The 27,296-nt window shown below is 37.5% G+C and overlaps 1 protein-coding gene across 4 annotated transcripts in view; it reads right to left on the bottom strand.

Moving 5' to 3' along the window:
- Positions 1-27,296, bottom strand: part of LOC754884 (nesprin-1) — a 127,407-nt gene that overhangs the window by 90,502 nt on the left and 9,609 nt on the right. For 3 of the 4 annotated variants that reach the window (XM_030999728.1, XM_030999727.1, XM_030999730.1), the window contains exons 2-7: positions 18,832-19,062; positions 16,571-16,708; positions 9,051-9,209; positions 8,267-8,479; positions 7,890-8,000; positions 7,289-7,309 (exon numbers count right to left, since the gene is read on the bottom strand). In XM_030999728.1, the coding sequence (XP_030855588.1) occupies positions 7,289-7,309; positions 7,890-8,000; positions 8,267-8,479; positions 9,051-9,209; positions 16,571-16,708; positions 18,832-19,062 (873 nt within the window). The remainder of the gene's footprint in view (positions 1-7,288; positions 7,310-7,889; positions 8,001-8,266; positions 8,480-9,050; positions 9,210-16,570; positions 16,709-18,831; positions 19,063-27,296) is intronic. The other variant, XM_030999729.1, reaches the window with a different exon arrangement.

Here is a 27,296-nt window from a genome sequence, read left to right on the forward strand (position 1 = left end):
AATGAACCTTAGGTAATTTCCATAGCCTTGTCCATCAATCATCTTTCAAGTATGTAAACATTAATATGCCACATGTATCACCTATTAGGAGCCAGAAGCTGTTAACTCAGAGCTGCTAACCTCCAGAACAGAAAATCAGTAATCAGAAAAATCAGAACTAATTTTATTATTTAATATATAAATCTATGTATCTACCTATTATTTGCTAGTTTATCTATACTACGCTACCATCGAGAACTCTTTAAAAACGTCACACTTGCGCATGCCCCACGCCCATACATCGCCTTCCCGGGATTCACGTGCGCACTGCGAAATTCAACCTCTTTTACGAGCCTCCAAGAAAAAAGCTTCTGACATGTTGCCCGCAAGGAAAGGGGGCGGAGGGAGGGACATGGATAGATACATAGATTTATATAGTAAATAATAAAATCAGTTCTGATTTTTCTGATTTACCACAATAAATCAATGTATCTACCTATTATTTCCTAGACCAGCACACAAAGGGACCGGGAGGCATGTCCCGAACAAGAAGGAGATTACTGGGGGACAATGGCAGCCGAAGCCGCCCGCAGGGACGCAGTTGCAAACAACATCTCCCCAGAGGTGACGTCCCGAAGTTAAGAAGTTGGAAAGGAATTGGGAGACCGCCAAAACGCGGCCTTTAGAATGTCATCCAAACCCACCACCTGGAAAAACGCCCAGGAAGTACCACTGCCAGCAGGCCCTCAGGACCCGCCGCCTGAATAACGACCAATATCCGTCTGGAGATGGATTCTCGAGACGAAGGAGAAAAGGGCTCCCGCGAAATGAGGAACAACTGGTCATCCTTTCGATGAACCTTAGTTCCATCTAAGAACCACTTGAGTGCCCTGATAGGGCACCAGACCTTGTCCTCCTCGACGGAGGTGAACTCCACCGGTCCAGAGGACGCCGACTTATTCCTGGCAATGAAGGAAGATCGTGGGACCAACCGAACTCCCTGCCTCTCCCACCTGATGTGGCCAGGGGAGGTAGACAGCGCATGGAGCGTACTCCTCCGCTGTCCGGAAGCTATTGCCATAAGAAAAAAAGTTTTCACTGTCAAGCAAATAAGCGAGGCCTCAGACAAAGGCTCAAAAGGAGGCTTTGACAAAACGTCTAAAACCTTCGGAAGACTCCAAGCAGGAGCCAGCTTCGGGAAAGCTGGCCACTGCAGAAAAAGAAAAGGTAGCTAACCCCCAAGCTGTCCGGAAACCAGACCTGAGTGGCAGCGAGGGCCGAACGGTAACCACGAAAAGTGGAAGGACTTAACCCTTGTCAGACAAGTAACTCAAAACCAGCTATGACACCTCTCGAAGTCTACGGGTGAGACCACCAGGTCTACAGACCAAATGGAGCAGGGCTCCAAACGAGATTTGTAAAGGGTCCTTGTGGGATCCCTACGACTCCAGACTATAAACTGCGAGGCTCTCTCAGAGAGTCCAGAAGTCATGGGTCTTAGCGGGAGAGGAAACAGATGTCTGCAGAAACCAGCAACACTGAACTCAAACCAGCCGGAAACGGGAAAACCACCGGGGAGCCCGTTGCCCCAAACATCAGCGACGGACACTGATTACCCTCCAAGTTAGCTGAGACCTATCACAGATGGTGAAGCCATCTGCGAGAAGAGTCACAGACATACCTAGCCATCATATGGGAAAACCCCAAACCCCAGAGGGGAAGGGTGAGTCCCGATCCAGCTACCCACTCCTCTCTTGGAGGGGTAGCAAGAGACGCTGGAGAAGGGAGCTTAACCACCACCAACGGGCAAAAAAGCCCGAGGAGAAATGCCAACCACGAACAAAGCCTCTCCGAGGCCGAACTCGGTAAGACGGCCCCAAACCAAAACGGGTACCGGCTTACACCGGATAAGCGAAATGGCGCTTCAGACCAGACAGATGGGACTAGGGTAAACCCTGTCGCCCACCAATATACTTCGACCACGCACAAAGTCCAGTCTGAATGGTTGGAGAGCAGGCAGGCCGAGGTCTGAGGCAGGCTGGGTATCAGGAACATGTAAACAAGTCTGAGTACCAGAAGAGGACATCCAAAATATCGGACACTATCCAGGCAACTGGTACCAGATTAAGCCACCATGTCGGGACGGACCAGAGGTCGGCCGAGAGGGCTGGGGATTACTACCCCGCCAAATTATCTCAGCAAAAAGCTTCAAATAGTCGAGAGGCTCAGCTTGATCGATGGCAACGGAGAAGGGTAGGCGTCTCAACAAGGCCGAACCCCTCCTCCCAGCCGTAGCCTAATGTGTGCCCAAGGCAGACATCGACTCGAAAGAGACATGACCGAGACATGGCCGGGACATGGCTATACTTCATGACTATCCGCTGACGGGAGCAAGAGAGCTAGCAAGAGTGTATTTCTGAGTTATTTACCGAATCGGTATACCAAGGGCGGATATCAGATAACTGCCGGGTCGGGCTGGATACGAATATATAGGGCGGTACTGCCAAACAGGTGGTGGATATAATAAATATTGCATGTCTCATAAGCACCCGACTGTGACGGGAGCGAGAGAGCTAGCAAGAGTGTACTCCTATTGAGAGATCAAGGTGGCACGGGGTGCTGCGGATTCACTCGAGTAAACACTAGAGACTGACCGACAGTACCCTCGAGGGCCTGTCAGAAAGTCTCTTACGACTTCTACCAGACGGGAGGAAGCCGGCCCCTCAGGATGCAAGCTAGTCTCGAGGACTGCGGAATCACTCAAGTTGTTGCACGTGTCACTAGCGGTAGTAAAGCCAGTGATCGGGTTCTGAGTGTCAGTGGCCGCAACAGTGACACTCTTCCCCAGAGCATGAACGTCAGAGGCCGGCAGACCAATGATGCCCTTCTCAATCGAGCGTTGGGGGCTAATGATCGGTAAACCGATCGTCCCCTTGCTGGGATCCCGAGTCCCAACAATGGCTGTCTTACCGAGCCTGACAGAAGTCGAGCTGGTAAATAGAAACGAGCCTGTCCGAGAGACGCTAGTAGCGCTCTCTGCTTACCAGCCGCCACACTGAATGAACGAGTGGTCGGCTTGTCAAACACCCTTCCCGTAGCTGCACCAGTTGGAGGAGAAACACGAGTACCAGGCTCTGACGCATTCATCACGAACCTGAATACAAAGAGTAAACAAAGAGAAACGCCAAAAACTCCACGCTCACCAATTTTTCCAGCCAAACAATATCAAATAAAATGTTTTTATATCAAACTAAACCCAAAGCATGAATGAAAAATTAATCTACACAATCACGTAAAAAACAATAGGCAGCACCGCTGAAGCAGTGAACCACTAAGCGAAACGAGCTAAGTTGGGACAAAGGGCGATGAATAAATTAATCGCCAACCCACACGTAGGCAATGCCAAAACCAAAGGCCGTAATGCCAAGACCCAATGCCATAAACAGCGGCGTATCAATTAAAGCCTGAAATTTACGGTCGTGAAAAAGGAAATATGCGGCGTAGAAATGATACTCAAATTTTCCGCAAAAAATAATAATGTGACTTGGGAACCCGTATCACCAAAGCAATTAAAATGAGGACGGAATTCAATACGTAAAAAGAGCTAAGCCTAACAAAAAAAGGACAAAATCCTTGATTTTAATGTGACTCAGCTGTATACCATGTCTCTACCGGTAGGCGAGAATAGAAAGAGGATGAATGGGAGGCGTGCGATGTGCACATGAATCCTGCATAGGAAGGCGATGTATGGGGTGGGGCATGCGCGAGTGTGACTTTTTTTAAAGAGTTCTCAATAGTAGCGTAAATTAGATAAACTAGCAAAAAATAGGTAGATACATTGATTTATTGTGGTAAATCACAAGGATCAAAATCATTAAAGATAAACTCCAGTTCTGGTAAAAAAAAGAAAATTAATTCTCACAGAATCAAACGAAACTTACACTGAATGTTCAAGATTACAAATAAATGACATGTGCCAAACAATTTTGGAAGAAAATGTATACTGGCTGAGTAATGAGCATAGAAAGACAAGGAAATCAAGGTAGTAGCCCGACACCATGTGTGTTGTCCCATATATAGCTTTCTGTGTACAGTGGTTGTTACTTCACCAAGATTCGGTCAAATTTATTATGATTTTGATGACTCCAGAACCTTGCAGTGCACACCAATACTTACATGCTACATGATCAACTGTTTCTGATCCTTTCCACACCTTTTCTTTCACAATGCAATCGCATTACCAGTACCAAAGTTTATCTTTAATTTGGGGAATAAATCAGTAATTTCTTATGCGGCGCTATATGAATCTAAACAAAAATGGCAGGCCAACACTGCGCAGACGCATGCACGCATGATTATCTGAAATTTTTGGTGATTTTACTCACACAAAGTTGCTAAATATTGATTTTCAGGTCATCACAACATGATACTTTTCCGTCTTTCTCAGCAAGTGTTATGAGTTTAAGCCCTTCTAGCTCTCTACACAATTCTACAGGCAATCCAATAGGGTATTGAAATTGCCCTAGAGTCCATGCATTTATTGATAGTCTGTGCAATCAAATTTAGAATGAATACGTGGAAGGATTGTCAGAATGATCTATAATTTCTCATGTAATTTAGTTTTTATTACACCTGACTGCTAAGAATGAGTACAAGACAACAGATAGAAAAAAAGAGGACCTCAAATCTGTAAATCCTATCCAAGAGACTGGCAAATTGAGGATTAATGCCTTACTAAATGTCCATTTTCTAGTTCAATGGTTTTTGAACCCTACACCTCCAAATTCCAGGATCATTGACAGTTATATCCGCTGAGCCATCACAATTTTCATTCAGATAATTTAATTACCTCAAGTGTATTTATCCATCTTAGCATATCCCACTCATAAATAATAAAAATGTAATTTTTAAAACATCAAAATTTGTCTAGTCTAAAAAATTGTTTAGGTTTTACAAAATGACATGTATTCATGATTACATATGAATAGCACATGTATGCACTACAATGTCATGTATATTACATTGAGATATGCAAAGATATGAAATTCAACCTATATTGCAAGAGCTCTATAATTGCTTTTTATTAACTACCTCACTACAGTTATACAACCAGAAACAAATCTTGTGTGAATATTGTGCGGACGAGTAGAGCACCTAAACAAAGAAAGAAACCAACAATAACAAGAACAAACCAGACAGCCCTTCCCAATGCCATCACCCAACACATAGAAAAGCAGAAAATAAAGCCCCCCCCCCCCAATAAAAATACAATGAACAACCCACATGCATGAAGTAGTAGGAAAATGGTGAAATTGTAACAAAAACTAGGACAATTTTAGGAAAATGTAAAATACCAGTAACTAGTACTTGAACATAGAATCGATGAGAGAGAGAGAGAACGAAATAGAGAGAGGTTAGAGAGGGAGGGAAGGAGGTAGAGAGGGAGAGAGAGAGAGAGAGAGAGAGGGAGAGAGTGGGAGAGAGAGGGGGAGGGAGTGAGAGAGAAAGAAAGAGGGAGAGAGGGAGACAGAGCTGCTAACCTCAACTGAACAAAAATCCTATTATTTTCCCTCCAAAATCCTATTTTGAAAATAAAAATCCTATTTTAGATCGATAAGTACTTTCTCACTGCAAAAATGCTTTTTTTTTTTGGGGGGGGGGGGGTTCTAATTTACATACGTTCTTACATACAGGAAGAAATTTTTCAATGGACCAATGGTTGAATATGCATGATTTCATCATGACAAGTGTTCGATGAGCCAATGAACATCCCCAAATTGCCTATGTGAGATGCTTGTAGGATACTTTACAGGAGAGAATGGGCTATTTGCCATTGAAAATGGCACACAAACACACACAAACAAAAACAAAAACAAAAACAAATTAATTAACAAAATTATTTAAAAAAAGAAAAATCGTACGAAATACGATAAAATCGTAATGGTTGGCAGCTCTGGGGAGAGAGAGAAAGAGGGAGGGAGAGGGAGAGAGAGAGAGAGTAGGGGAGAGAAAAAAGGGAAGGAGAGAGGGAAAGAAAGAAAGAGGGAGGGAGGGAGGGAGGGAGGGAGAACGAGCGTGTGAAACAGATCAAGTGAAAGGAAGAGAGGCTGCAGGTAGACTTTCTATCAACATAGATACATGGAAACTCTTCATAGGGAGACGTGAAGACATGCAGGAAGCAAAAGAAGAGTGTAGAAGAGGCAATATATCAAGCAAGACAGGATGAAATCTTTGGGTATAGGTGATAAGCAGGGAATAGCAAGCTTTCTGCTATATACCAGGATTAGAATTGATGACATACATCAATTTGTCAGGTGTCTCTTGCGATAGTCTACATCATGACAAGTCCCAAAACAAAGTTTCTTCATTTTGTTCAATACACCCATGTATGTAGAATATCAACCACATATTATAAGTGAGCTTAGAATAAGTTTTCATTTTGTACTGTGCTAATTTTCTGCTCCATATAATTATTTAAAATGTACATCAGCATCTAGCTCTGAATGTACATTTCAATGGAGTCATGGGAATTTGGAACCTTCCATGAACTAATGCATAACAATTTCAAAACGGTTCTTCATTTTGCCAGAAAACCTAAAAAGAAAACTAATTTTGTATGGGTGGATAAGTAACGTAAAGTAGCATTAATAGTATGATGAAGATTCTTTCATAAACAAGATTACTTCTTCTGACTAAAATTCAACCCAGTGTTGATATCTGCAGCTCCAATATAGGCACAGACAGTCCATAATTCTATTTTGTTGGACAAGACAACAAGTTATTTCTATCAGGTACAAAGAAATCACTGAAATAATTGTATGGCCACTTCCAATGCGAGCCTAACCTTAATAAGCAAGTTGAGTGGTGACCATTGACTGACCCTAGCATTATATATCCCACATACCAGTACTGCTAATTTAAAATTCATCCTTTTAATGATATAATAAAGAGATTATGATTTAGAATCATGATGTTTCTGTCACCACCTTCTGATCTTTTGGTAAAAAACATTTGGAGAAGGAAAAAGGAATTAGTGATTAAAAACAAAACTTATTAAAATAGAAAATTTAAATTCAAACAATTGTTAAGGAAACAGTAAAAGACAGGTGACCACCACCTTGCACACAATTCTTTACTGAAATTTCAACAAAATCTTCAAATGTAGACACTGCACAATACAATGTAGACAGAAGTTCTGTTTTGGAGATAATGCACAAAAGCCTAACATGTTTCTTTTCTAATGCAAAGGGATTCTATCAAGAATGAAGGAAAGCATAGAAAGCAAAGAAACTGATTTGATTTTCCTGACCTGAAACTTCAGTCTTTCCTCCTATGAGAGTTAAGTACAGAGATTAATCACAAGAAATGTTAAAGATACAACAGATCTGAACTTAAGCTCCAACAAGTACTGCTCTTATTACAATGCAGTGTCTCGGTTTACTGTGGATTGTTGTTTTATCAGGCCCAAAATTACATGAACATAGTCAATGTCACACCTCTACAGGCATTTAACATGTACCCTACTTGTTATGTTTGTTAAGGGTTATAAATGATAGACATTCTTTTATAAAGAGGTGATGTTGACTTATCTCATACAAGGGTTGGATAAATTCAAACTGGAAATGTGTTTGTGTAGCTACTATTATAACTTGACGAGTACATCATAAAGCAGATATGGTAACTTTACATATCAGTTTCTTTAAATAGAAAATTTTAAATGCAATGATCAATTCATAAAATGCAAGCTCAATGCAAGTTCACTCAAAATATAATATACTGTCTTCAGATCATAAATGCTGATATAGCTCTAACCCTTATGATTCAACAAGTGTAGCTATTATAATGCCTTTACAAATCTTGGTTTTGAAAACTATGCAAGTCATTTTAGAGTAATTTGGTAGTGATCCTACCTTGTTAATATTTATATTGTCTTCTATCGATGCCCCACTGACATTGATTGGTGGAATGTTCAGCTGTTCCTTAGCACCAGTCAGCCATAGCTGGAAGCTCTGCAAATCTCTCTGTAATACAAACATTATCAAATTTATATGTGATTACTTTCTAGTTATTGCATACCATAATACGCCCTTTCCACATACCAAGCAACCAGCAACAAATTCTTCTTTGAAAGGATAGAAAGAGAAAGAGAGCAAGCAAGAATGAGAGCAATGTAAAAAGATAGGGAGAGGAAGAGAGCAATTTAGAAAGAGAAAAAGAGCAAAATAATGGAACAGAGAAAGCAGGTAAGAGAGAAAGATACAGAAAGCAAGCAGGAGAATCGTTTTACCTGGAAGCCTTGGAATTGTCTGTTCTTCTCCACAAGCTGTTGTTCTCTTTGCCTAGCCTCAGTCTCTAGGGTAGTGAGTCTCTGGTTGACATCGTCTAGGGATTGTTGCATCAATTGCTTACTCCTAGCTCCAGTTTCAGCTTGTACTAGGTGACACGCCTCATTCATGTGCACTAATTGGTCCTGGAATGCCTTCAGTTCTTCTTGGAGTGCCTGGAGAAATCATGATGATGGAGACATTTCTTTGCACTTTCAAAGATCCTTAGATATTATTTGACTTACTAATGGTCCAACAACTGTATCCGTTCCCAATACATTTCAAAGAATTTTCCAACTTTTTACCCACTTACTACACTTCAGTAAATTTGGGTTATTGTAGATTTATGTCATGCTAAAAAGGACAATGGTAAAGTGACAAAGACTTGAAACACCACCTCCCTATAAACATGCTGGTTTTAACCAATATAGGGAACAGAACTAAAACTTCACTGTATATTAATAACTGTGCTCATTCTATATTAGGCCACAATTAATTTTTTGTTAAAAATCTTTCCTTCTTGAAAATATTAATGTATAAAAGCCTAATATATATGAGCCTTTTGCATGGTATTATGTATAGAAAAATGTATGTGTACATTTAATTTTAACAACTTTTTAATTTCCAGATAAGATATTTGCCAATTTACATAAGAGATACACATGGCTTTGGAAGCCAACAATTACAAATTTCCAGAAGTGTTTGTTATAATGTGTTTAATGCTTATAATTCTTTTAAGTATCTTACAGCATGTTCCTTGAGTTGAGTCTCTGTATCTTTACTCCAGTCTTCCGAGAAGAGTTTGAGTTGGACACCATCTAGCCATCCTGATACAGCTTGTAAAGCGTCCTGGTAACAAGTCTGGAACTCATACGCTTGCTCTAATCTTGACTGCTGATCTGATACCTGTAAGAAAGACACACATAGTCACTTTAAAGCATTTAAAAATATTTTTTCTTTCCCAGCTGATAAACTCAAAAATATAAAAAAGCTATATATATAGTATAGTGTTAATATTTTCAAAGACTGAGACTGCGAAACATCTACCGTACTTTTAAGATATGTAGGATTACAATGGCTATTGATTTCACATACTTCTTTAGAAGACACTTGTTTGTGATAAGACTAAAGAGTATAGCCACCCTTTCTCGTCTCTGTCTATCTACGTCTCTATGGGTGCGTTTATCGGGTCTTGCCACTAGATATGTACATATCGAACCCCACTATACGAATGTGATTTTCGGGATGACGCGTTTATCGTCTCCTCACGATTCAAAATAAAGGCCTTGTCTCTGCGCAGCTGCTTTGCGTCGTTTGACCCGGGAAGCAGAGAGTTGCTCGGAGGTCAACTAGGGCATAGCACATGGTGCGCACTATTTCTCTGAACCGCAAATTAGCCAGGGAAGGTCCGATTTGTATGTGGGGTTCAAAACAGCTTTGCGTTTATCATGTCTCAGAATTGTGATTCTGGCTGTATGTCACATTCAAAACACACCTTTTTGAGTCTTTAGATATACCCATATCTAAAGACGTTTAAAAAAGGCTTTGCATTTATCACCTTCAAAATTTGCCTGAAAGACGTTTGAGAACCCTGATTCTAGGCAAAAATTTGGTCAATAAACACACCCTATGTCTCTCTCTTTGTCTGCCCATTTCTCTCTCCCTCACACACACACACACACACACACACACAATATCTTTGTCACACAGATACCCACACCGTTTCCCTCTCTCTCCTGCACACATACACACACACACTATATCTCTGTCACACAGATACCCATAAGTACACACAAACCCACACCATCTCTCTCTCTCTCTCTCTCTCTCTCTCTCTCACCTACACACACTTTCTGTCTTGTCTCTTTCTTTCACACATTCTGTCTGTCCCCCTCTTTCTTCCTGTGCCTTCATGTCTCTCTCTGCATAAAACATTTATTATATGATTTTATTGACAATACACAACCACAACATGTCAAGCTAGCACTGAATGCGGATATTTTTACGGAGCAGAAAAGTAAACACAAGCAAAATATCTCAAATAGTGAAACATTGAAAAGCTCCAGTCAACCTTGAAGAGTTGATTACAAATATTTGTATTCAATGCCCCAGTCTTGCATGACTTACAGCCTTTACACACACAGCTAAAATTCTATAAACATGACTAGTATAAAACGTGTTTCGAACGTGTTTAAACTAATCACGAGCCTTTCACACACAGAAATTTCGGTGCGATCGTTAATCGTTTCATGATTAACTACTGCTCGTAAAATGCGCAGTACTGCCATTGCGCATTGAAGGTCATGTCATATCAATCAAAGCGCACGCTCCATCCAGTTTAAACACGTTTAAACACGAATTTCCTTTCACACACAAAATGTCAAGCTCTCTAGATACGAACTTCGTATCTGCAGCCTGCTTTTAGGGGCGTATGGATCGCGACTTCGTATCTATCCCAACATCGTATAAACGATGTTCACACTGGGAAATTTTGTCTATAAACATGTTTAAAACTGTTGAGTGATTCTAATCATCTCTAGATACGATGAATTTTAGCTGTGTGTGAAAAGGCTGTTAATACAACATGGATATAAAAATAATTCCAGGGGAAGGTAGATTTGTCATGAAAATCATTTGATACAGTAAAAAGCAGGTGAGTCATGAGATAACAGCTTTATATTAAAAAATTGCTCCGAATAATATTTCAATAGACAATAATAGAATAATAATTGCATTCTGACTGTTCAAATACTGTTATTCTTATCAGGTGAATGAAATACCATTTTTCAAAACCAAGTTATATTTGGGCTTTTTAGATTTTTGTCTATCTAATCAGCTCAACTTTTCAGTGGAGTGGACTTGTACTTGAAGTGCAATAATCCAGACCAGTTTTTATTTATTTTTTTCCTTCTCTCTTTCCATTCCCTTCACACTGACATTCACACAGAGTGACATCTTCATTCAAGCATGTAAAGAAGAAGCCATGAATAACTGTTTAGAATCCCTCTGCATTTCTGCATTTCCTCCTTTCCTACTCGGCTACTTGGCTTTTATTCACTTGCATACATGTATATACATTTATCCATCCTTCTCATTACAATTTTAAGTGACATTCCTGGACCCCGTTGCATAAAACTTACCATAGATGGTAATTTTTCCATCAAAGGCAACTACCATGGTAACAGGGCTCAACAGCCAATCAAAATTAAGGTTTCCATTGTAGCTACCATTGGTGGCAAAGTTACCATCAATGTAAGTTTTGTGCAACGGGCCCAGGAGTGATGTACACATATTACTAGAACAATAACTTGAATTTCAGGAACTTGAAGGGATCGTTTATGAATATTTACATTTGCAACCGAAATTAATGGAACACACATAAAAAAAAATAGTGCCATTCTGACCCCTAAATTACAGATTGTACACACTTGGCTACCTTAAAGTTTTTCTATGAAAATGAATACAGTACATTATTGGATATGATTATTAAAGATAAAAACAATTTGAACAATATTCATCTACTATTTGCCATTTATATTTTATGAAGTACATAACATGGCATAGAATGGACACAAAGTCGAAAATAAGTAGGTGTAATTTCCCAATTTCTTCTTATACTTACAGATTGACACTCATCATCAATAAAGAACTGGAGAATCTATTATTCATTGGTAGTTCTCCCTTGAAATTTTTGAGGAAAGTAACCTTAGGGCATAATCATTAGTTCACTCAAAAATTTGTAAAATGTATATTCTTCTGGATACTTTCCTGCTTTACATCTGAGCAAGACTTTATTCTAATATATTATTGTTAGAATCAATTAAGAAAATGTTTTAAGACAAATACAACTATGATTTCTTAGTAGTTAACTTTTCAGCTGTAGACCTGAGCAGAACCTTATTCTCATACACATTGCAATTAGGAAAAGAACAGGTTTTCAAGACTGCAATTTGTTGTCCAGTTAACTTTCAGCTTTACATCAGAGCGGAATGTTATTCTAATTTTTTAACTGGTTAACTTTACCAGCTTTACACCTGAGTGGAACCTTATTCTAAAATGTTTATTGGAATTAGTAGAAGAACAAGACGTAAACATCTTCTCTTTTGTGTCTCCTCAAATTGCAGTCAGAATCTAATTTTAGCAGCAGCAGCAGTAGTGTTGCCCATACATAATGTATGCTGATACGACAGTCTGAAAAGCACTAGAATAAGATGTTGAGGATGGGGAGGGGCCTCAAATGGTGAATGGTGAAATGCACAGAGTAAGGAAACTGAATGCCAATAGGAGGGATGCATTATAGAGGATTAACAAATGATACCTGGTATTCATCTCACAACATTTCTACTACTGACAGCATTATCATTTCTTACAAAGGATCAAACAAGAATTTTAATATACATGTAGTATCTAAGCAAATCTACTGCTTTTTTTGTTGTACACTGATATTTTCTTACCTTAAAATGCATAAAACTGCACACAAATGTGTTGAATTAATCTATTAATAGAGCTCTGTCAATTTTATATTCTGTTAAAATAAGAGGATTTTGCAAGGTTATTACTTTGCAATATATTGAACTAATATAAATGCAAGAAGATGGGAAAATATTGTTTTTCCTATGAATCCTCATACAGTTTTTGAAATATGCAATAAATCTGTGAGGTAAATAAACCCTGGTACCAATGCAAACCTGTAGCGTATTTATGTAGTCCAGTCACTTCCTAGAAATAATGTATATGTATAGTATGCTAACTATAGGGGTCTACATTTCATCAATCTGAGATTACTTACTGAGAATTAATAATCATGGCTTTTAAGACATAAGAGCATTATTGCAGGTTCTCTAATGTTTTTCAAAGACTATGTTTCCTAACATTACGGGTATATCATTTCCAACTTGGAATCTAAGTCTTAACAATAGCTAAAAAAAGATATTTGTTAAGACTGATCATCAACTCAGCTTTTCAATTCTTGTATGATGACAAAACCTGTGACTTATAAATGAATCAATGATGTACAAAAATGATTGTTCGATTGAAACTTATGAGTGAATATTCTGTCAATTCTGGACATCAATGAAACATTTGAATTTCAGTTGAAATATAAATGAATGCGAGATCTGCAAGTAAACACAGACTTCTACCAAATCCTTCACTCTTAATCTCAAAGACATAATCAAGATGTTAGGGACACCATCAGGTACCAATTTGTGAGCTCCTATGGCCTGCTGACTTTCTCCAGGCTTCACCATCAATGTCTCTCATTCAACAACAGTGCATTCAACTCTAATACTGCTTCAAACTGGCTTCTATTGGAGTCACACCAATGAAAATACTGATTGAATTTTCCTTATGTAAACAAAGGTGAAACCGCCGTTTTCCCTGCTGTTGCTTTCATACTGCTGGTGAAATTCACTCGCTGTGGCGACCCCTTGCCTAAAGTGAAGAATTATTACGTAATTATTAAGCCCGCGCCCCATCTAGCTGGCATGCAGCATGTTCAACAAAAAGTCAACAAACACAGCTGGTTACGATAAAGCGCGCGTACACTGCTACATCAGACCAATTTAATCGGTGTTTTAATCACAGTTTTTTCCAGAGTGGTTGTTTCATCGGTTTCACACCGATAGAATGAGAATTTTTCCTGCTCTTGACCAGGAGAATTTAATCGCTTATTTCTCTTCTTTTCATTGCCTATTTAATCAGCTTTTTCTCCTCTGTAGCATTCATAATGACCATTTCATCAGATGCGTCCGGATGCATCCGATGAAAATCAGGCCAGTTTGAAAGGGGTATTAGTCTCACTTCTAACACTCTCTTAAAAAATATCAGACAAAAATATTTTAAAATGTATCATGTACCATACTAAAATTAGAGTGACTTGCAGTTTCTCTCTTCAAAAAATATTTGAATAATTAAAGTGATTGACTGTATTAAAATGAAAGCTGATATACACAATTTGAGGCCAGTTCCTTCAGAACCAAGCCAAAATACAATTTGACTTTCAAGATCTGACTGATGTACACATTAAAAAAAGAATGAGGTATTTTGGCCGGTCAGAATGCCAATATCACTCCCCCCCCCCCCCCCCCTAATTCAACACGCCTTCACTACCAGTTGTTTAATAAATCTGCTGCAGTTTGTAGAGAAATAAGTCACAATGTAATTGTTCTATGGTATAAAACATGAGACTAGTACAAAGTAATTGCTTCTTCACAAGTGCATCTGTGTCTGAGTAAAAACGCCAAACTAGGTCTCTCTCTATCTCCACTCTATTCTGTCACTTTTTCATGATGCATATCATGAATTCATCCATGAAAATACACTCTTTAATGTTTCCTTAAAAAAACTGTAAAAGATAATGTACCCTAAAATAATTATAGATCCAAAAGAGAACATTAATACACACTATCATGAGACCAATCATATGTAATTAGAATGGGGAGGCGATGGTATTGAATGAGCTAAATATTTGTATCATATCGTCTGTATAAGTCTTGGTTGATTTAATGATAGCACTTACTATTTCTCTCTCTCATTCTAGCTTCTAATCTATTATTAACTTCACAATACACTGATATATAGCCTGACAAACACTTGTTTTTCAAAGTTTTTCCACAAATAAATCTGTTTTGTTTTGTAAAAGAATGGTATAACAGGAAAAGATCCATCATAGTTTACAAATAAACAATTGATCAAGTACAGCATATGGTTCATATTCCTGTATGTAAATCTATCTAATATACAGTACAGACATACCATATATATGCAATCATACATAAAGTATCAGACCCAGCTCAGAAGTATGAAAACCACAAACAATTATTCCCTTTCCCCATCAGTATCAAATTAAAATGCAGACATTATACAGAGATTTTACTTCCACATCATCGCCTCCAGAATCAATACTATTATGTGTATTCATACACGTGTACCTTCTCTGTGAAGCACTTCAGCACATATGGAAAGGGTTTTGATTCATCCATATGTGTGGGAAGAGAAGGGAGACAATAGAAAAGGAATACTAGCCATATGAAATTGTACAGTTTTCCTGCACTGATTGTTTGATAAGACTGATCCCATTATTTCCATGGATCAGCTGCCGAAAAAATGGCATGTAACTGTTTATCCTTTGTACTTGGTACTATCGAAACACATGTGCATTGAACAATGAATGCATAAACAAGCCATGCATTGAACAAAACTTATATTCAGCATGTTCTGGTAAACTCTCTTTATACGAAAAGAATCTCAAGATGGCATTTAGCTTGTATTCATTAAAATCAAAATAGTATTGATAAATCTTGATATCAAAAAACTTGTTTTCTGTCCAAAGATTAAAGATTTAAACACGAGTGTAAAAAATCCCTCTTACCCAGTCACATAGCCCCAAAATATGCAGAGAAATGAAACTCATGTGTCAATGAAGAAAAAATGTAAGCATGCCTAAAGTCATAATTGTATATTAAAAATAAGGACTATCAGTTGCTACAATGAAACGTTAAATCTTGTTTCTAGATTCCCTACATATGCTTATTCATTTGATAAAATTGATATTTTTTTTTTTTTTTTTGTTGTTAAAGTGTGGTAGACCTAAATCATTGCTATGAACTTGGGAATATTGTCCATGGGCTTTATGTGTGCCTTAAACCAAAGCTCTTCCCCATTGATGTCCTTCCTCTTAATATTTATGAAGCAAACAACAGAACAAGTAAACAACTGAAGGCAATAAGCTTCAGGTATGCAGTTTGTGTGGGAGTATTTACCTCAAACCCCAATAGACAGGGATATTTTCAAAGCAAAAAACAAGGTTTTGTGTACTCTAATATCACTTTGTTACTTTAATCTTTTCCCTTTATAAACACAGACAAACTTAATACACACTTTGAGTGCAGTGCACCATTTGTAGTTTGAGTGAAGAGTTATTTAATTGATTACCTGCATGTTCTATTGATACAAGTAAAGTTCATTTCAGAAGGCAAATTCAAACCCAGCACTTCATCTATAAATTGTTAAATAGCAAAACAAATAGCTCAAGAGCTGCTGTATTTTTTCTTCCAAAGATGAAATAACATTAATCACATCTTAATAGTAACATTAACCTATAAATGTTATATGAAAAAATTATATCATCATACTTCTTTTTTAATTTTTTTTAAAGTGGGCATATCTTGAAAAAGTGGATGATTGTAAAAAGTGGAGACTTTCAAAAAGAAGAATGCCTTATCACTTGTTTTTCATAATGAAGACAAAAATGGAAAGAAACCTACCTGAGTCTCCATCTTAGCCCAGCATTGATTAAGAGCATCAAGGGATGTCTTCAGGTCCTCCTCCTGTTTTCCATCGTGATTCAAAACATCTAGTTGAAGGTTCCTCCTGGCCGGCAGGTGGTGGACAAACGGGGTATCCTAGCAACCACACAAATAGGACATTGAAAATTCTAACCTCTGGATGTCAAATGCAAATTTTGTAGTCATGGCAATTTCGTTTTCCACCTTACTTATAACCTCCGATTTGTATCAGAAAATGTGAGGAAACAACTTGAATAAACAGTATAGGCAAAAAACGTAATGATTACCTGTAAATGATGTTAAACATACTTATACTATTAAAGGGCCACTCTAACCCAACTAACATAGCCTTTTAAAACATGAATACACCTCTACTTATTAATATTCCAGCCTCTGATTTTTCAGAAAATCTCTAAATTGACGAAAAATTATAATAACCATCCATTTTTCACAGATCTCACGCTTGCTGGGCTACGCACCTCGAAAAAGTCAATACGGTATCGTGGCTTGATGACGCATTTAACGTCATTGCGGGCATGTCCGATTTGATAATTTCATCATTTCATAATTAGGAATGATGAAATTGCCAGAAACGTACTGGGATTATCAAGTGCATATCATTTTTCGGACAAATGTCTTTTTTAAATTTAATATCACAGTTTGCCTTTTTAAAGACATTTTAATGCCTAAATCACCCTCCTTTTCACCGGAGAGGCTCCTGCAGTGACATCATATTCTATTGCGCAATACAGCCCCGAAACTAGGCTTTTTGCTGAGCGTTCGGAGTCGTCATTTTTAAAGCTAGATTCCAGAAGTATTGATGATTTCTAAGAAAAATCATTGTCATGTTCCGAATCTCCGTCGAAAATGATTCTACATGTCTTTTTTTCATTTTTTAGCCCGTTTTGGTTAGAGTGGCCCTTTAATTGAAAATGATACTCATATATATCAGTTCGAATTAAGCAAATCATTTAATATTTGAGCAGATTGTTCAGTTTACAGGTACATTTGTAAATCATCATGAAAACAGTGGATAAATTGACAAGGATCATACAGCTATTGTAGTTGTTGATATTTTTTTAATAGAAAATGTAGTCTTTCCACAAGCAGAATAATATTCACACAGCCATGTTATTTTATTTTTCTTACCACTGACAGTAGGCCTAACAGAACTATACCAAGTCTTGAACAGAGATTACAAAGTAAGTCCACATAAACATCACTAGGAACTTCAAGTGAGCAAACATTTTAAGCACTGTTGATACGTTGCTATTTCCTGGTCACAGTATTACGCATGGAATATTAAAAACAAGCATATTATGAATAGTTGTATGACCCTTGTCATCAAAATATTACCATGCAATGGACCATAACTAGGAGGACCTTATAGGAAATAGACGGCTTTCGTCACACACCATGTCCTTAACAAACAACTGTTATCGATCAGGCATAACTCACCACATTATTAAACTGTATAATTCATCTCAATAACAACCTACACTGTCATGCTTCCAACAACAGTCTAAACTGCTCAATTCTTTAAATGCCAATTCCCCATAAACAAAACTGTATTCAAAAATATATTACACTCAAAATATAAAGATTTTATTTGGGATCAATGTATAATGTATGTTTTCCAGTGATGCATAAAAAAATACCAGATATTTGTTTACACCTGTGGTCTGATGTATTTCAGTGACACATTCAACACTAGAAGTCATCACAAATATGTGGTATATTAAATTCCAGTAATACATATAGTACTTACTACTCTATGTGTGGACTAGTGTATTTTAGTTATGCATTCAACAAATCAACGCAAAGCGTAGGGGTACAAATGGCTTATATTTAGCAATTTTTGCATATTTAATGAGTTGTGACATATGACCTTTTGCGTACATACCCAACAACATTACTAACGTTACTGAATAAAAACCACATTTTTTGCATATTTAATGAGCTATGACCTTTGACCTTTGACCTACATACTCCAAAATCGAACTTAGGCTGTATTTTGATGCCTTCATATCAAATTTCATTAAAATCCGTCAAACATTACTAAAGTAATTGAACGGAAGCCTGATTTGTTACGGACGGACAACGGAAGGACAGACAGCAGCGTTACTATATCCCCTCCTACTTCGTTGACGAGGGGATAATAAAACAATAATTACTATACATAACTATTGTCTTAGTTTTCCATTTATGCATCAAATAATAATAATCATTACTCTACATACCTGTGGTCTAATGTATTCCAGCGATGCATTCAATTGTCTATTCTTCTCTGCGACCTGCCTGGAGATCTCTTCCCACTTAGACCTGTGTTCTGCCAGTTCATGGTCTGTCTCTAGGTCCAGGGGGATCCCTTTACTCTCCTCATTGTTGTCTGATGGAGACCTACGCTTGGCTCCTCGTCTAGCAACAGACTTCACCAACACTTGGTGGGCTGACAGTTCCTCTTCCAATTTCTGAGTTAAAACAAGATGAATAAGTTGAATATTTTCTAGTAGCCTGTAATCTTGACAAAATACACATACATCACATGAATGAGAATGTTGGAGATGTTTTCAAAAAATAATATTTTGGCACAACAATGCAAAAAATATGAATTTAAGAAGCCATATGAAATTCATTACTGTTATGTGAAGATTATTAATTTGAAGCTTTGGCGCATATCACATTTGATTGAGAAAATATAAATATACATTTGGCCAGTTCTATAAAGTCCAGAACTGTGGCAGAACAAGTAGATTTCTATGTCTGTTTAAACAACACTGAGAAGAGTCTCTAAGTCGGTATAGAAATTGGACAAAAGACTTTTTTTGGTGGGGAGGGGGGTGTGGAACTAGGAAGATGGAAATTCCATATCAGTAATAACTAAAACATGCTGGGGTCATGAGACATATAGACCAAAGTAAACAGACAAAGATCAAGCTTCATTAAGGCTATAGGTAAACATACCTGTCTACAGAAGAGTGCGTCATTAGAGACAGAACAAACACCTCTTATGTAACCCAAACAGAACACACATAGAAGAATCCTGGGATGACACATTTACTAATAAGACACAATTCAACCAAAATTAGCAGAAAAGGTCAGTGACATTTTTATTTTTATTAAATTTACAAGATGAAATATAAGACAGTAATATTTAGAAAATATTTTCACAATCCTAAAGTGTGCACTGTGCACAAAAGAGAAGTTTTAAAAAAATGCACAATATTTGCAAACTCAACTTTTAATATGAAAATGGTTATATCTTCCCCTCCCCCCCCCCCCCCCCCCCCCCCCCATGATTTACACAGGGTAAACACAGGACTTTTGAGAAAAAAAATCACAGTATTTTTATGCATTTTAAAATTACTCCCAGAGATGGGGTCAATGCTCACCACTAAATTCAGTCTTGCCCCAAAATAACTTGTTTTCAAGACAAGCAGAAAAATGACACAAACAGATCAAACTATGGTGAGGAAAATCAGTGAAAAAGGACACGAAAAGAGTCAAGTGTGACATTCATGAGCGTTATAATAGATCCCACTAGAATTGCCCTTATATCTCTTGATAATATATGCAAGAGTTTAACACAGTTGCTCAATTGATACCTGTCCATTTCAATCTTAGGTTACATTTCTTTCATTCCCTATATACTTCATACTGAGTCTATAATCATAAGATAATTAGAACTGAAGCTCATGCAAATCTGTAGCTAAATAATAGGTCCATTGCTAAATACTGTCCGAATTGCTTCACAATAACACCTCTATAAACTTCTGGTAGTCATTACAGATACCTATTTAGCATTGATTAATACCTCCATGAATATTCATTACCGGTAATTATGCTAGCAATCAATGATCTTTGTTTAAAGAAATTATCAATTAGTTAGGATGATTTCCTCAAAGTGCATTTTCAATATGCATTCTGGAAACACAGAAATACAAAAGAATCAAAGACCTCTAACTCTAAATTTCTGGAGAAAATAAATGATAGAAACTGTTACAACCAGATTAACATATTGTTTATATTGTTTTTAACAAGGCAATTGCTGGATTGTTTCTCTTCAACTTGTTACCAAATTCAGTCACAATACAATGAACAGTTGATAAGTTTATGGTTTTTCAAAGTCCAGTTATAATTAGATCAGGCCCCATATTCAGTAGCTCTGCAAAGGAGGAAAGTGGCCAATTGCTCAGTGATTTAGAAAATGACTCATATTAATTGTTTCAAAATCTGAACTACAAAGGCACTTGTCTCTTGCATCTTTCAATATGAGCGACTTGTAAAACAGTGTGTCATATGAAGGCTTTGTAGTAATGCAGGTAAACTGCATCAAGCTAGAGTTGGATTAGACATTATACATGCCATGCTGTCAGAATACATTTGTAAAGCAAGAGGATGACAATATACGAGTGTGTATGTGTTGGTTGAGGATAAGGTGTGACTGCAAAATGCTGATACTACCCTCATTTTAAAAGATTAAAGGGATAGTTAAGTTCTGTTTTCAGACCACAAATGCCTTCAAAGTGCATGGTTATTGCTCTTTGCTAGTGCCCTTTTAGAACCTAAAATTGCTATGAAGGTAATTTTAGACCCCAAAATGTGTAAAATTTAGCCAATACGATCATACTAATTCAGCTCCACTTTTAAAAAATACAGTGACCATTGATTAATTATCTAATAAAAAATAACAATACATGGGCCAGCTGGTTGTACATAACATAACCAACACGAAAATGCCAACAAAAAATCCAACATCGGCATTGGCTGAAATAAGACGTAAAAGGCGCTATTTTGTTTTTTTCAATAGCCTTTTCAAATTATCTAATATTTGTGGTGGTACACAAGTATTAGAAATTGTTATATTTATGGATATTTCAGCCGTTTCAACCGATTTTGTTCAAACAAAGATGATTTTGTCATTTAAATTGTATGTTCTTTCAAATTTGACACTCAGTTTTTCATTATCTTACAACAAAATTATTTTGTGTAATGCCCTCTGCAACAGAACTCAACCATCCCTTTAAGTGTACTGAAAAACTATAATGGTAAAAACAGTTTTGAAGTAAATAAAATGTCAGTTACCATTCTTACAGTGTTAGTTATAATAATAGGTCAATTAACAGTGAAATAAAAGGTTTGTCCATTTGGTGTAAAAATACAATGGGACTTTATGTTTCGTGGTTATTAATTTAATTCTGAGGAAATTAAGGATTAGATTAATTTATAACAAAACACCAAACAAAAGTATACATGCCAGATGACCAATCACATGCAGAAGCAGCATGTATGTGCCCATAAAAAAGATTGAACACCTCATGCGAGAAAAACAAGTTGTGGTAATAAGGGTTATAAGATGATGACGTGGATCCTAATGATAGGTTGAAAGCGTACACATAACCAGGCATTTATTTTGCCTAACGCGTAATTTGGATAATGACCGGTCAATATCCAATTCTAATGACCGGTCATTATTAAAATTATGTTAATAAACATCATTTTATATAACAAATAAAACATAATCTTATAAAACAAATAATGCACAGCATTTTGTTAGGACATTAGTAGAATTACCCACACTTGGTACCTTCAAAACAGTCCAAACACCCTCGGCTACCGCCTCGGGCGTGTTAGACTGTTCCTAAGGTACTTTGTGCGGTAATTCTTACTAATACCCTCACTCAGGCACATACGCAGGATTTTTTCAAGGGGGGGGGGGGTGGGCTTTAACATTTATCGGGCCGAAAATTTCACAACGACTCAGCCAGCCGCTGAATAAGCTGGGGGGGACATTTTTTTAATTTTTTTTTTGTCTCGAAATTTTAACATTTGACATTTTGCTCCGTGTTGAGGGGGGGGGGGGTAAGGTCAGCTTTGTTAGGTCAGCCAAAGGGGAGGGGGTTTAGGGGGGTTATGGGGGGTTTACACACATAAAAATACTAAAGGGGGGGGGGGGTTTTAACCCCGAACCCCCCCCCCCCCCTCCCCTGTGTACGTGCCTGCCCTCACTGCTGTGTATTATTTGTATACTAACGGTTGGGTCTGGCTCAGTTTACCTTGACCTACAAACCAGGGGTACACGATACACCTTGCTCATATAAATAGGGTACATGAAGTATGGAAAATATGCTCATGTAAGTCATGCATTATAAGATATTATAACAGAGGATCAATCATTGCACAATTAGGAGTTTCAAATGAAAATTTTACATTGAAACAACTTTCTCATCAAGATATGAAGCAACTCTTCAAGAATATTAAAAAGGAATATTGGTTGGAAAACTTAAATCTATGCAAATGGAAAAGAATCTAATACTCTTTTCACACTGGTTTTGCTTAACCCCGTACTTTGCTTAGCCCCGTACTATCCTTAACCCCAGACTATTTTTTGGCTTTTCACACCCGCTGTTTTTAGTCCCGTACTAGCGCCTATTCCGGAATAAGAAAGTCCCCGCTGTTCTCACTGCATTTCGTTAACCCCGGATATCGTTAATGTTATGATTGGACATACTTCGCATCTGGCCAGCTGTGATACGCTCCATTGCGTAGTACCGGACTATTTTTCGTTTCTGTTCTCATTCATTTGCTTAGCACCGCAATTGCGGGGTTAGCAGGAGTTAGCACCACAATTGCGGAGTTAGCCCTGCTATTTTGCAGGGTTAGTTAACCCCGTACTATAGGTGGGGTTAGCCAACTTTAGCCCACTTTGGTAAAAACCAGTCTGAACAGAAAGTGGAATAGGCTTAACCCCGTACTATAGGTGGGGCTAAGACCCCCCCCCCCCCCTTAACCCCACCTATAGTACGGGGTTAAGCAAAATATTGCCAGTGTGAAAACAGTATAAGATAATTTCCAGTGCCTTTGATGGAATGATGCATTAACTGAGGTAAATCTAGTACTCTTTTCACACTGGTTTTGCTTAACCCCGTACTTTGCTTAGCCCCGTACTATCCTTAACCCCGGACTATTTTTTTGGCTTTTCACACTCGCTGTTTTTAGTCCCGTACTAGCGCCTATTCCGGAATAAGAAAATTCCCGCTGTTCTCACTGCATTTCGTTAACCCCGGATATCGTGTATGTTATGATTGGACATACTTCGCATCTGGCCAGCTGCGATACGCTCCATTGCGTAGTACCGGACTATTTTTCGTTTCTGTTCTCATTCATTTGCTTAGCACCGCAATTGCGGGGTTAGCAGGAGTTAGCACCACAATTGCGGAGTTAGCCCTGCTATTTTGCAGGGTTAGTTAACCCCGTACTATAGGTGGGGTTAGCCAACTTTAGCCCACTTTGGTAAAAACCAGTCTGAACAGAAAGTGGAATAGGCTTAACCCCGTACTATAGGTGGGGTTAAGACCCCCCCTTAACCCCACCTATAGTACGGGGTTAAGGAAAATATTGCCAGTGTGAAAAGCATATATGTGTGTTAGACTGCCATTTCAACATGAAGTGACCCTTATTTGTATTACTATCCAGCTGCATATACATAGAAATCTCTCCTACCAATCAATCAATGACCAGTTCAGATCCAACTTACCATAATACAAAAGATATCAGTGGAATAAAGCTTAAAGGGCCATTAGATCAACAGGCTATCAGCATTTACAATATGAATAATAGAAAGATATACTGAATATCCTTGACTCAAAGTCTGCATCTATCAGCCTTTTCACACACAGCTAAAATTCTATAAACATGACTAGTATAAACGTGTTTCGAACGTGTTTAAACTAATCACGAGCCTTTCACACACAGAAATTTCGGTGCGATCGTTAATTGTTTCGTGATTAACTACTGCTCGTAAAATGCGCAGTAGTGCCATTGCGCATTGAAGGTCATGTCATGTCAATCAAAGCGCACGCTCCATCCAGTTTAAACACGTTTAAACAAGAATTTCCTTTCACACACAAAATGTCAAGCTCTCTAGATACGAACTTCGTATCTGCAGCCTGCTTTTAGGGGCGTATGGATCGCGACTTCGTATCTATCCCAACATCGTATAAACGATGTTCACACTGGGAAATTTTGTCTATAAACATGTTTAAAATTTTACGATGATTCTAATCATCACTAGATACGATGAATTTTAGCTGTGTGTGAAAAGGCTGTATATAGTACTACATATCTGTTCTAAGTTGATTAATTGTGGATGAATATGGAAAGAACTCTACTTCATTATCAGCTGAAATGGATAGCAATTATTTTAGAGGACTGCTGTGAGAGTGTTGGCCTTCTCTCTCATCTATCTCTGGCTTCATTGCTTTTTATGGATTTGACCATCAATTACCTAGCATGGTGGGTGGTTCTGGAGGAGCATCACTGATATGAGGAGCATGATAGCATTCTGTGATTTCAGACCAATAAATGCATTTTCTAGTCTCAAAAAATAAAATTTATACAATTTTACTGCAGAGTGCAGAAAAATATATACATCATCCATGCAAACAAGAATTATAATGTTTTCAATCTCCTATCAGATTTCTCTGCCATAATTGCCTTCTATACTTAAATGACCAACTTAAAAGCATGAGAAAGTTTGGCTCCCACCATGCAGACAGCAAGTTACAAGAAAAAGAGCAAATCCTAGTGTTCTTGTAGATGCCTCATGTGAGACAAGTAAAGTAATTTTGAGTTCTGGTTAAGATAGATGGAAAGTATGACCTTACAGAATCATACAAAAACATCACTCATTATTCAAATGATATCTATCTATTTAGGAACTGTGAGAAGCTGAGTAATGAGCAAAGGAAAGGGACACCGGGTCGTTGTTCCCAACACACATGCAAAATGGTCAAATACAGAATATGACTTGTGCTTTTATTTGGGCTGCGATCTGCTGCCTGATTAAAGATTCTGAATGAATAGTTCTTTGATATTTTTTCCTTGCGTTCAAATTTTCTGCACATTACAAATTCATCAATTCTGAAAACAATAACAAAGCAATCACTGATTCACAGCTGCACAATAACTTTCGAGTTGTTTGACCCGATTAGATTACTGCATTAAATACCCAATGAAGTTTGACCTATGAAAGTTGACAGGCACTGCAAGTCTGTGAAAGACATCGAGGATGGACTATGTCTACACAGAGTAATGTATATAGAATAATTTCTAAATGCACAGCATGCTGAAAAACCTAGATCATGTTTTTATCTTTATCATAATAGAAATCAATAAATGAATGGGCATCATGTAGGATGTGATTCTTTGACAGATCATTGTTCATGCATACGGTACACTGCTGGGGAAAAAACACAAAGATAAAGACTCTAGTGCCCAGTCAAAGTCTTAACAAAGTCGTATCCTCCGATAAAATGGATATATCTGTAGATAGAGGCTCATACACCAAAGTTTTGCAGGACAAGAGTCTTTATGCAATTATTGGACGGATATTGTTAATCATATATGGAAAATCTTGTTATAGTATGTTTGCAGTAAACCACACACGAATGACTTCAAATGTGATTGTTGACTGTTCAGTGTATGTGCCACTAGTGAAGTGCATGTGTACAAAAATAACATTCAACTTTGTATCGACACAGATTGTCAGAGAGAATGAAAGACATATATAGATAAATCATTGCCTACATTGGAGACTCTGTCAGTGTTCAAACTGCAAAATACTTATTGTTTACAGAAGTTTATTTCCTATTTTATTGTGAAAGTAAAATTTCCTTGCAGTGTTTTTTTTTACAAGTACTTCATTATTTTTCATCATATTTTTCATCAATGGTCCTCTATATTTGTTCTGTACTGACCTCCGTCTATGCATAAGGTAGTTGCAATATTCTGAAAAGTTTCACTGCTTGCTGTTTATGATAGAAAAATATATTAACCCATTGCTCCTATGGTAATGTCACAAATCAGTAGTCACAAGGTCAAAAGAAAAAAATGTGCGAAAGAGAGAGTATACAATCATGCTTACGTATGAGAAACATTCAATTTAATGTAGATCAACTGATGATGGTAGCTAGCTTTCTAGATTACAGCCCTATATATATTGTATTTAACATTCATAAGTCAGTCTCTATTTGGTGGATTGCAAAATAACAAAAGAAACATAACACAGAGGGAACTATTTCTTGAAATACAACACTTTTTGACTATCATGAAAATTCAATGCTTTGCCTTCACGACTGCTGCATCCATGTGCTAACCACACACCTGAATTTTTTAAGCCAAAATAAAAAATGCACATTGCTCTATAAGTAAATTTCAGTACTCATTAATGAAGTTTTCGTTAAAAAATTAGCAAAGTCAAGTCCACAGACAAGACGTAATGAAGCAGATTTTAACCATGATGTACAACACAAGGATACATTTAGAAATGTATCAAGTACATGTAGTCCCTTTAACATCTCCCTTTGAGGTAAAAAAAAACTCCATGTATTGTAGGTCCCGCAGTCTCTCAATTTTTCATCAAAAAGAAATACAGTATACAAATTTGATTCCGTCATACTCTCTTCAGTCAAAAACCTCTCAAAGCCTCGAAGCTATGCTACTCTAACTATGAACTGTGAATTTAGATGTAGAGTGTACAGATTATTATCATTACTTTTGTAGCTCCAAACCTGATTCTGAATTCTCGGGTCATCTATCTGGTGGTCAAATTGGTGGCAAAAATATTTACATAGTAGACTACAAAAAGTGAATTAAATTTAACAGCCAGCATAATACTAGACTAGACTATACAAACCAAATTTGA

Source organism: Strongylocentrotus purpuratus, unplaced genomic scaffold, assembly GCF_000002235.5.
Source record: "Strongylocentrotus purpuratus isolate Spur 01 unplaced genomic scaffold, Spur_5.0 spur5_scaffold_5, whole genome shotgun sequence".
Lineage (NCBI taxonomy): Eukaryota > Metazoa > Echinodermata > Echinoidea > Camarodonta > Strongylocentrotidae > Strongylocentrotus > Strongylocentrotus purpuratus.